The sequence below is a fragment of the Trichomycterus rosablanca genome, chromosome 8 (genome assembly GCF_030014385.1).
Source record: "Trichomycterus rosablanca isolate fTriRos1 chromosome 8, fTriRos1.hap1, whole genome shotgun sequence".
Classification (NCBI taxonomy): Eukaryota; Metazoa; Chordata; class Actinopteri; order Siluriformes; family Trichomycteridae; genus Trichomycterus; species Trichomycterus rosablanca.
This window is the reverse complement of record NC_085995.1, coordinates 9221308-9234019: the sequence shown is the minus strand read 5'-3', so window position 1 is coordinate 9234019 and position 12712 is coordinate 9221308. Positions and strand designations below refer to the sequence as shown.

Sequence of the window (12712 nt, the reverse complement as noted above, 5' to 3'; positions counted from 1 at the left end):
AGCCAGCAGAGACTGCAATTGCAGCACCAATTTGACCATTTTCCCCTCAGACACAGCCAACTGTGTCTGTTTTTGTGCCCAGATGGTTCATAGTATAGCTGGGATTCAAACGATTGGCTTTGATTGGTATGAGAGGTTGGCTAGGGAGAGGGGGTGGGCGTCCTGTCCGGGCTGTGTTACTGCATTGCGCCAAGCGATCTTGGGTGAACCAGACCTACTGAGGCCCTGATCAGTAAAAAAGTGGTGGTAAAATGATAAAAATCCTGATTCAAAATGATCTATGAGCATGTTCTAGAGCAGGTCTATTTTTTGCAGACAGGCTCTGTGTCCTTCTCTTTTGCATAAACACACCAGGGTGTAAACAGCATTTCCAGTTCACTTTCTCGCTCTTTTTCCGCTTGATGCACATGTGTCAATAGCACACGTCTCCTTAGAGAAATCTACAAGCTGCTCGAAGTACGTTTGTGTCTCACTTTGCTTGTCGGAACTTGTTCCCTAAGATCAACACTGTCTGTGTGTGTGTGTGTGTGTGTGTGTGTGTTGCTTACATTTACTTTTATTGCAATAAGCAGGCGCCTTGTATCAAAAGCGACTTACAGCTGGAGCTAATTACAGTAAAGCAGGGTTAAGGGCCTTGCAGAGGGGCCAAACAGTGGCAACTTGGTGGTGGTGGGGCTTGAATCAGCGACCTTCTGGACCTTCAGTACCTTATCGGCTGAGCTATCACTGGTGTACTACTGTATATGTTACAGTGTGTGTGTGTTTGTGTGTGTTTAAATTCTGTGTGTGTGTGTGTGTGTTTACTATATCAACAGAAAATTGTTTTTAGAAAGCACTTTAACATGATTACATATTTTAAATAAAGTTGTAAATGTCAAAATCTATTCCATTTTCAGTAATTAGTCATTTGTAATCGTTTACTTTTACAAGCAAGTAATGAAGTACTCGTGCCTTGTGTGACACACTTGTGTGTTTAAGTGTTTTAAGTGAGCACATGTAGCATATAGCTAATTAATTGTATCTAAGCAGAATGTTCAAATCATGTTCAAATTTGCTATTTACTTACTAAAGAGAAACACAATGCTGTTTTTTATATGAATAAATAAAGTAAGTGGTGTGTGTGTGTGTGTGCCGTGTGTTGATTACGGCACGCATTCGCTGTGGCATCGTTTCCACAAGCTTCTGCAATGTCACAACATTTATTTCTGTCCAGAGTTGCATCAATTTTTCCCCAAGATCTTGTATTGATGATGGGAGATTTGGACCACTGCGCAAAGTCTTCTCCAGCACATCCCAAAGATTCTCAATGGGGTTCAGGTCTGGACTCTGTGGTGGCCAATCCATGTGTGAAAATGATGTCTCATGCTCCCTGAACCACTCTTTCACAATTTGAGACTGATGCATCCTGGCATTGTCATCTTGGAATATGCCCGTGCCATCAGGGAAGAAAAAATCCATTGATGGAATAACATGGTCGTTCAGTATATTCAGTATACTGTCAGCTGACCTCATTCTTTGGGCACATGACGTTGCTGAACTTAGACCTGAACAACTGTAGCAACCCCAGATCATAGCACTGCCCCTACAGGCCTGTACAGTAGGCACTAGGCATGATGGCTGCTTCACTTCAGCCGCCTCTCTTCTTACCCTGATACTCATCAGACCACATGACCTTCTTCCATTGCTCCAGAGTCCAATCTTTATGCTCCCTAGCAAATTGAAGCCGTTTTTGCCGGTTAGCCTCACTGACAAGTTGTTTTCTTAAGGCTACACAGCTGTTTAGTCCCAATCCCTTGAGTTCCCTTCGCATTGTGCGTGTGGAAATGCTCTTACTTTCACTATTAAACATATCCCTGAGTTCTACTGTAGTTTTTCTACCATTTGATTTCACCAAACGTTTAAGTGATCGCCGATCACGATCATTCAAGATTTTTTTCCGACCACATTCCTTCCTCGAATATGATGTTTCCCCACTGTCCTTCCACTTTTTAATAATGCGTTGGAAGATTTTAGTAGTTTCAGCAATCTCCTTAGATGTTTTCTCTGCCTGATGCATGCCAATAATTTGACCCTTCTGAAACGTCTTTTCCACGACCACAGGATGTGTCTTTCGATGGTTGTTTAACAAATGAGAAGCTACTCACTGCATCAGTTAGGGTTAAATAACTTGTTGCCAGCTGAAACATAATCACCCATACAGTAATTATCCAATGGGAGGTTCTTACCTATTTGCTTAGTTAAATCCAGGTGGTGACCTTTTTTTGGCCAGGCAGTGTATAAATATATGTGTGTGTGTATGTTTGTGTGTGTGACCCTTACATTTGCCACATTGCTGTAATTTGTGCATGTAGCATATAGCTAATTGTTGGTATCTAAGCAGAATGTTCAAATTCAAGTTCACATTTGCCATTTAGTTACTAAAGAGAAACACAATGCTGTTTTTTAAATAAATAAAGTAATTGGCTTATAAATATACACAGTATATACTTTGTAAGCAGATATACAGTCCAAAAACTCCCTCTGCAGCCGTGACACCTTCTCAAACATCTTCTGTTTCATCCAATCTCACAAAATAGTTCATTTACCTGACCTCGCATTTTGTAGGTCCAAAAAAGGGGATATGTCTGGGGAAAAAGAGGACGTATGGTCACCCTAACTAAGAAATGCTTTGAAAATAAAAGACTTCGGTGTAAACAGCTAAGAAAACCAAAAGGAAACAAGAGGATTAGAAAACATTGTATATCAGTCTGTGTGCTTGTGTGTGTGGGCATGCAGCTGTATGTATGAATCAGTATCATGACAGTTTGTACCTTTTGCTTGTATCTTTCTAAAGGTCATTGTGGACACCCCAACCAGCCCTGTGACCAGTGGATTACCCTTGTTTTTTGTGATCACAGTGACAGCCATCAAACAGGTTAGTGACCACTTTCTATGTCCTCTTACATCCAGGATCGTCAAATGGTTCGACATTTTGAAAAAAAAAAAACTTTAAAAAAATCACACGCTTTTATTGGTTTTGGAGCAGTGAAAGGTTCTTAGCTAGCTAAGCTAGGTCATAGTAGGATGCTGTAATGTTTTTATCTGTGTTTTGTCCCAGCACTGACACCACCTAAAACTAAATATTGACTTAAAAATAGATATATATATTTAATAGGAATAAACACAGTGATGGATTTACAGTTACACAGTGTTATTAATGCGTAGTCCCAGTCACTGTTTCTGAAACTACGAGTGCCAACCGCACCCCCTTGTAAATAAACTTCCACCTGTTAAAAGCCAGGTCTGTTTTACATCCTCAAACCCAACTGTTTTGGCCTGCGACCTACCCAAAGGTTGCGACCCAGGGTGTAAACCAGTCCTAACCCCTCCTATATTTACTTTTTCATTAACAAGCTTAATATAAGGTGTATTAAAGTACATCCTCTTCCCATGGTTCCACTGTCAGTGCCAAAAAAGGGAAGTACTACAAACTGTGGGGTTGTTGTGTTATTTCAGCACAGAGAAAAACCTCACTGAGGAAGTGAAGAATGAAGCTGTGGTTTATTTACAGTTGCAGCATTTAGCAGACACTTTTATCCTAAGCCACTTACAAGTATCACTGGATACAATTCAAGCAATTAAGGGTTAAGTGCCTTGCTCAGGGGCCTTGCTCAGGGGCTCAGGGACTTTCTCTAAAATCTCAGTATACCCTTTCAATTTTTTAGATATTTTAGATATTTAGTAGCACCTCAGGCTACTAACCAGGGTTCTTACACAGCGCCCAGCCGACCGGTAGCAGAGCTAGGATTCGACCTTGCCAGTGTGCTAGAGGATAGCGGAATAGCAGAATAGCACCTAGAAACCAGTCCTGAGTTATTTTTGGAAATATCTCCATCATTTATTGGCTGATAAGATTAAATTGTCCTGTAAAAATGAGGAATGAGACCTGGCAATGTCTTGGTACAAAAAAATCATTTGTCTCTCTAAAAGCTATTTATACACTATATTGCCAAAAGTATTCGCTCGTCTGCCTTCACACGCATATGAACTTGAGTGACTCCCATTCTTAATCCATAGGGTTTAATATGATGTCGGCCTTTGCACCCTTTGCAGCTATAACAGCTTCAAGTCTTCTAGGAAGGCTTTCCACAAGGTTTAGGAGTGTGTTTATGGGAATTTTTGACCATTCTTCCAGAAGCACATTTGTGAGGTCAGACACTGATGTTGGACGAGAAGGCCTGGCTCGCAGTCTCCACTCTAATTCATCCCAAAGGTGTTCTATCGGGTTGAGGTCAGGACTCTGAGCAGGCCAGTCAAGTTCTTCCACACCAAACTCGCTCACCCATGTCTTTATGGAGCTTGCTTTGTGCACTGGTGCGCAGTCATGTTGGAACAGGAAGGGGCCATCCCCAAACTGTTCCCACAAAGTTGGGAGCATGAAATTGTCCAAAATCTCTTGGTATGCTGAAGCATTAAGAGTTCCTTTCACTGGAACTAAGGGGCTGAGCCCAACTCCTGAAAATCAGCCCCAGACCATAATCCCCCCTCCACCAAACTTTACACTTGGCACAATGCAGTCAGACAAGTACCGTTCTCCTGGCAACCCCCAAACCCAGACTCGTCCATCGGATTGCCAGACGGAGAAGCGTGATTCGTCACTCCAGAGAACACGTCTCCACTGCTCTAGAGTCCAGTGGTGGCGTGCTTTACACCACTGCATCCGACGCTTTGCATTGCGCTTGGTGATGTAAGACTTGGATGCAGCTGCTCAACCATGGAAACCCATTCCATGAAGCTCTGTACACACTGTTATTGAGCTAATCTGAAGGCCACATGAAGTTTGGAGGTCTGTAGCGATTGACTCTGCAGAAAGTTGGCGACCTCTGCGCACTATGTGCCTCAGCATCCACTGACCCCGCTCTGTCATTTTACGTGGCTACCACTTTGTGGCTAAGTTGCTGTCATTCCCAATCGCTTCCACTTTGTTATAATACCACTGACAGTTGACTGTGGAATATTTAGTAGCGAGGAAATTTCACGACTTGACTTGTTGCACAGGTGGCATCCTATCACGGTACCACGCTGGAATTTACTGAGCTCCTGAGAGCGACCCATTCTTCCACAAATGTTTGTAGAAGCAGTCTGCATGCATAGGTGCTTGGTTTTATACACCTGTGGCCATGGAAGTGATTGTAACACCTGAATTCATGTTCATTCAATTTTGGATGGGTGAGTGAATACTTTTGGCAATATAGCGCACATTGTCGCTTTCACATAAGTGGTATCTTCATTCATATGCAAGTCAACCCTGATTTGGCGTTGATGCACCCCATACCATGACAAAAGTTGTTTTTTGTACCTTTTGCTGATAACAGTCTGGATGGTCCTTTCTGTCTTTGGGACTGAAAACTTGATGTCCAGATGAATTGTGGACTTTTCAGGCCACAGCTACATGTCTGCAATCTTTCTGTCCATTTTAGATCAGCTAAGTCCTTGCTTGCAAAGTCTAAGCCTGTGGTTTAAACCCAATCATGATATGATTCCCTCAACTGTTATCAGATCACATGCTCATTAGGAATGTTTCAGAATTGTTTTTGAGTGTTACAGGCATCAAATTATAAATCACAAAATACAATCAAGTTGGTCAATGAGAACAATTGTTCATTTTACAACGTCCCAACTTTTATGGAAATGTGGTTTGTGAATGTTTATAAAAAGAGACAAGTGTTTTTTGTAATACAGTAATAGTTTGGCTGCAACAAATTCTTCTCAGCTTATTAAAATACAGACATATCGTCTTGATGGACACTCAGATGCTGCCACTGTCAATATTAACTTAGTAATAGACAAGTCAGAGCACAAAGTGTTTTGGTAAACTGCATATTGGCAGCAAAAAAGAGAAAAGGAAACGTTCTGTGCTGAGTAAACAAAATGCAAGCGGTGCTCAGGGCAGAAAAGCCAGCACAGTATATGGCTTTACATTATTATATAGCTTAAATCAATAGACGGCCATAAATAGCAAGTCTACAAGTAAGCATGAGGCCAAATGCTAGCAGAGCATAACGTCCTCCCTTATTTAGTACATTGTATTTTAGGGACGGTGCGGCGCTTGAAGCTGCTCTGTGAACTAACACGCTCATTCAGAATGGATGAGGTTCCTCAGATGGACCGGCAGTTTTTAAATCCTTCATACATTTTCCATGACCATGCAATTCACCTTTACCTTTTTTAGAAACCACCTTTTTTTAAACTACTTTATTTATGCATTTTCTCCCTTTTTCTTCCAATTTTAGCATAGCTCCTCTGCTGCTGGGGAGAAGGGTCAGGGGAGGGTATATTTGCCTGACACACGCTCCTGCCAACATGTGCGCAGTCCATCGATTCCTTCTTATTCGCCCGTACTTTGTTGGATTCGCGCATGAGGCCAGTCACGCGTTCCTTTAGGCACATCAGACTACTAACCAGTGTCCTTACACAGCGTCAAAGACCCCACCCCCTTGTTAGTCCGGTCTTTACCCACACAGCAGACTAGTCGGCAATTTTGTCTGCTACCGGCACTGCCAATTGTGCCTGCTAGGGGACGCTCAGTAAGGATTCGAACTTGCCGGTGCGCTAGGAGAAAAGCGGAATAGCACCTTTCAAACTTCATTCCTTGGCTGTTAAGATGAAATTGGTCTGTAATATGTCCCGGAACATCGCTCCATGTTTCCTGTCATGATGTGTAATGCTCTAGCACTGTTTGCAGAGAAGCAGCCCCGTATCAAGATGCTCCCAACTTCATAGATCACTGTGTGAATTGTGTTCTTCGGATGGAACACTCAACCCTTCTTGCTTCTTAATGTCAAAGAGTTTTTGTGCTAAATTTCTACCCAAAGCAAGGGCAGGGCAGCGTATTGTTTGTTTTCTGTGTAACTGTTGTTCCTGCTGCTTTAAAATCATCCAGCAGCTCTTTTTGACAAGTTTACTCGTCCAGAAACGATTTGTGGTTCTGTAGACTTTCAGTGTGTTAATATTGTTTTTCAGCTGGCTCTGATTTGTACTGTAGAAGGATTTTATTCACGGTTTATACAGGGACATTCACTCAAAAGATGCCCCGAATATTCTGTAATAACTCTCGCTAGGATTAAGCAATTTTAACGAAACCATGTGCAATTTGTATATAGAGCTTCAAACAAGCCGGGATGCCCGTGCGTCGGAGCGATGAGGTAGTTGTTGGACAATCGTCGCGACGTTTAACCTCCATTTGCAACTTCATTTCATTTCATTTCATTTTCAGCATTTAGCAGACGCTTTTATCCAAAGCGACTCACACAATGAGCTGAACACGATGAGCAATTGAGGGTTAAGGGCCTTGCTCAGGGACCCAACAGTGGCAACTTGGTGGTTGCGGGGCTTGAACCGGCAACCTTCTGTTTACTAGTCCAGTACCTTAACCACTGAGCTATCACTGCCCAACTTCCAGGTGCGTACCCCGTACCCCTTCACTCAAGTCATTGTACAGTATTGAGAAGCGCATTTCATGGTGCGAATCTTTTGGGTCACCAATTTGTTTAAGCGAAAAGTCTATTGGAACAAGCCACGCACTGTGGAAGATTTGAAAGAAAACATCCAACGTGAAACTGCTGCTATTCCCCTGATATGCTTGCCAATATGTTCAGGAACATACATTCAGTAAAACACGCTAGCACACCAGAGCTAACATCTCAAACTCGTTGGTTCGAATCTCAGCTCTGCTACCGGCAGGATGGGCGCCTACACAAACAATGATTGACTTGTTCGTAGGAGGAGAGCCATTTCTCATAACTGATGCAATTACGACCTCTGCTGGCTGATTGATTCCGCCTACAAAGAGACGGGGGATAATGGGATCAGGGTGTGACTCTTCGTACACAAGGCTGATCCACAATTGAACTCTCCTCGTTCAGGTGAAAAGATGCAGTCAGCTACTGTACACGTGTCTGAGTGTTAGTCACGGTTCTCCTCAATCAGGGTGGAGATCAACATCAGTAGATTGGGAGGAAAATTGGGAGGAAAATGCAAATTAAATGCATGTTGCATCGATTTGCATAATTCTTAAAGTTGGGGCGCTCAGGTGCTGCAGTGGTGAACTACGCTAGCCCACTATTGCTGGGATCCAGGGTTCGAATCCCCAGCTGTTCTATCAGCCGGCCAGGCGTGTAACCCAGACATGATTCTTGTCAGGGATTTGTTACTATTACTGGACAAAGTGGTGGTAAAAATAAAAATGGAATGAAATAATACAATGAAACTATAATAAACGATATATATATATATATATATATATATATATATATATATATATATATATATTTATATATATATATATACACAGGGGTTGGACAATGAAACTGAAACACCTGGTTTTAGACCACAATGATTTATTAGTATGGTGTAGGGCCTCCTTTTGTGGCCAATACAACGTCAATTCGTCTTGGAAATGACATATACAAGTCCTGCACAGTGGTCAGAGGGATTTTAAGCCATTCTTCTTGCAGGATAGTGGCCAGATCACTACGTGATGCTGGTGGAGGAAAACGTTTCCTGACTCGCTTCTCCAAAACACCCCAAAGTGGCTCAATAATATTTAGATCTGGTGACTGTGCAGGCCATGGGAGATGTTCAACTTCACTTTCATGTTCATCAAACCAATCTTTCACCAGTCTTGCTGTGTGTATTGGTGCATTGTCATCCTGATACACGGCACCGCCTTCAGGATACAATGTTTGAACCATTGGATGCACATGGTCCTCCAGAATGGTTCGGTATATATATATACAGTATATTATAATTGTCCAAGGTTAGCATTAAGTTAATATTGAGGTCACATTTAGTGTTGTACAAGTGCTGTTTTATTGTATTTTTAACGTATTGGACACCTCAGGCCTTTTTTTTCGTGTTCCCTCCTGTAATATTGCAGATTTTATGCGTTTACACTCGGTGTCCTTATTTAATTATGCGGGCCAAATATAGTCACATTAAAACTCACTGCAGTCTTTTCACGTTCTGCACTAATACACTCTTTAGCATCATGATCTCTCTTACACACACAAACACACACTCGCTGTTTTTTTTTTATTCAGGGATACGAGGACTGGCTGCGGCACAAAGCAGACAAAGAGGTGAACAAGTACCCAGTGAGAGTGCTGGAGGACGGCCGTCCAGCACGCAAGGAGAGCGAGAAGATTAAGGTACATTCCTGCACCAACATGAACAGTCCTCTGTGTCTGAGAGGGCATGAGGACGGGTGTGTGAGCTGTGTCAATGTTTTTAGATGTTATCACTCATGGTCGCTCGGGTCCAAATGTTTGCAGTGAGGTACAGTTTAACTAGAAATGCATCGAGCAGTCAATAAATGAACCAGAAAAGTGAAACAACGTCGAGAAAAACACGTTTCAGTGATTCAGTGGCTTCTAAAATAAATTATAGCATTTTTTTTTTTCTATGAGAACAATTAAAGGTCATTAAAAAAAATCAGATCAAAACATTTGGATCAGTGTAGTACCCAAAACTCAAAAATATGAACTAATTAGATTTTTTAAAGCTCATTGTTATGCTAAAACAGACTTAATTACTGCTTTTAATAATAAAAACATACAATTATAGCTGATCACGTGTCATATTTGAGCTATCAGAGTGTCACTAGGGCCACAGGAAAGCTGGTGATCACTTGATGTGGGCGTTTGGTGCTTGTACTACAGTCTAAATACTGATACTTTCCTACTGTGCTTATAATAAAGGGTACCATTACCATTGGCTCTACCCTCTAGGCTATCCCTAAATATATATCACTTAATGTGCACCTTAATATCCAATTTACACAACCAACAGAAGACATAGAACAGTATTGACTCTACCCAGGAGTGCCTGGTGTATTGTAATTTCTAAAAGGCTTAGCCAACTCGTTCAGGACATTACAAAATGTCTCTAAACGTCTAAAGAACTGCAGACGTCTTAAGCGTTGACTAAGTTTAATACTGTTCTATCTATCTCCTTGGTTGCTCCCGTTAGGGGTTTTTACGCCTTCCTGACACAACCCTCCCTATTTATCTGGGCTTGGGACCAGCACTACAATGCACTGGTTTATGCATCCTAGCAGCTAGGTACCTATAGGACGATTCAGTGTCTCCAAATGAACCTGGCTGCATGTTTTTGGACTGTGGGAGCACCCAGAGGAAACCCACACAGACAAGGGGAGAACATGCAAACTCCACACAGAAAAGACCCGGCCCACCCCACCTGGGGATCGACAGAGATTCGAACTTGCGATTGCTGGCATGTCTGAAAAGTGTATAATGTTATAACAACATCAGAATCTGGCAACCAAATAAAAGTTGCGCTTGTCTTTATTTAACTGAGATTACTGTAGTATTTGTTTAAGATTAGTAAACACACACAGGATGCGTTCAAGATAGATGGATCGACTGTAGTCTCTTGATATACCCGTGTTTAACCGCATCTATGTCTCATGCACTTGTGGTTGGTATTTTCTGTGCAGGTGGGTGATATAGTGGAGGTGGTGGAGGACGAGACCTTTCCCTGTGACCTCATTCTGCTCCAGTCCAGTCGAGACGATGACACGTGCTTCGTCACAACAGCAAGTCTGGACGGAGAGTCCAACCACAAAGTGAGCTTATCAGCATGTCTGTTAACTACAGGGCTCTGTCTGTTACGAACTGTGTTTTTCTATTGTGAATGAATCACAGAAGCTTTTGTCTTTGTCGCTCTGGGTTTTAATTTAGTCGACCCATATTCTGTTATCACTCTGTCACTTGTCATTTCCTGTCTAATCTGAGTGTTGGAGCTGATAAATGAATCATATTTTAATTATAATCAGGATTTTGGTTTCGACTTTGTATCAGCTTGTTAAAGCTAGTATTATACTTGTAGTGTATGTAGTGATACGCTAAAAGCCGCCTGCTAGAGATATGTTATTAGTAAGGCCCTATCTAATTCACGGCTGTGAAATGAGCCTTTTCCTGTGTAATATGCAACTTTAATGTTTGTATTTCGTGAGTTAACATTTTCCATTCGTGTAGCATTCAAGTGCCTCATGTTTACTGGTTAATTTGCACGTTGAGGCAGTTCTAGCAATCCTACGGCAATTCAGTTAGCAATCGCTTAGTCAAAATGTCCAAGATGTCAAAGTCTGAAGCAGCTAAAAACACTGCTTAGGTAAGTGAATTTGGAAAACCCCTAACGCAGAGGGCGGGTGTCAAAACACAGAGTATTTGAGACAGAGCCTTGCACCGTCGCCGTATATTTTAGGTATACATTCAACCAGTAAGGTAGGCTGAGCTGTGTAATGTAGCTTCCATTTTCCTGTGAATTTAGTAGGGCCGGAGTTAATAGATTTAGGCTTTTGAAGTCTTTTGGGCAGTCCATTTATATTATGGAAACGGCTCCTCTGTTAATATGAAGTTGCCAGTTTTCTCCTGTGTAGGACTACTAGCGGTAAAGTTGTGGCTGTGTGTTCTATTTAAAAACCAACAGCTGCTTCAGAAAAACCACAAAATTAGAACACAGACTGATGAAGACGATCTCATTTTCTGGGTTAAATCCTGGAAACTAGGTGGCCAAAAGTATGTAGACACCTGACTATTAGTTTGCTGATTTGTCCAACAACAGTGTCCATACAATATGACTTGTTAAAACAGTTTTGCCAGGTAGTTAAATAGAAGAGTTTGAATTTTTTTTTTCTCTAATCCCCCCCCCCCCCCCCCCCCCCCCCCCATTTTCTCCCCTAATCTACTCATATCCAATTACCCTCTACTGATACTACCCTCCACTGCTGACTGAGGAGCTTCGCAACTGACACACACCCTCTTAGACACATGTGCAGTACCGACTGCATCTTTTCACCTGCACGAAGAGCCGCACTCTGATCACATTACTCCAAAACTCTGACTCTGTGCAGGCGCCATCAATCAGCCAGCAGAGGTCGTAATTGCACCAGTTATGAGGAACCCGGTCCGGCTTTTCCCACCCTATGAACAACAGCCAATCGTTGTTTATGTAGCCGCCCAGCCCAGCCGGATGGCAGAGCTGAGTTTCTATAAGATGTATCCGAAAGCCCAGCTCTGGTGTGCTAGCGTATTTTACCGCTGCGCCACCTGAGCGGCGGGTTGGAATATTTTTAAATACACTTTGTCTTGCTATATTAATCCTGTTTGCGTTATGTTAAGACACATCGTGTAAATGAAATAGGAAATAAAAGAACACATTTTAAGCTGTAACAGCAAAAGACTGTAAAAAGGAGAAGACGAGGAAAGGGAAATGATTCCACATGTGCTGAGTTTATTACCTGCAGTTCTGCTCTCAGTTCAATCAACTGTTAGCTGCTGGTAATAAATTTAAATGACCGTTTTAACCACCAGCATTGATCAAACAATGATATGTTCATCGGTCATTGGTTTATTGTTTATTCAATAACATCTCTAATTTAAATTAATAAAATATTCCGAGGTCGCTATTGTGCTTATGATTTAGGTATTAATTACAATATTTGTAGTGCGTGTTAATTGTTCTAAACATAGCTTGATCTATTGTGTCTCTTTCTTTCTGTCTCTCTGTCTGTCAGACACATTACACAGTCCCTGAAACGGAGAAGGATCTGCATTCCCTCAACGCTACCATCGAGTGTGAGCAGCCCCAGCCTGACCTCTACAAGTATGCGCTCAACTTGTCTTCCAACACACACACACACACACACACA

At 42.0% G+C, this 12712-nt stretch overlaps 1 protein-coding gene across 1 annotated transcript in view; it reads left to right on the top strand.

Annotated features, from left to right (window-relative positions):
- The window catches only part of atp11c (ATPase phospholipid transporting 11C), a 121083-nt gene that overhangs the window by 70800 nt on the left and 37571 nt on the right, over positions 1-12712 (top strand). The window contains exons 4-7 of the mRNA XM_063000475.1: positions 2834-2914; positions 9081-9188; positions 10496-10624; positions 12578-12666. Of these exons, the coding sequence (XP_062856545.1) occupies positions 2834-2914; positions 9081-9188; positions 10496-10624; positions 12578-12666 (407 nt within the window). The remainder of the gene's footprint in view (positions 1-2833; positions 2915-9080; positions 9189-10495; positions 10625-12577; positions 12667-12712) is intronic.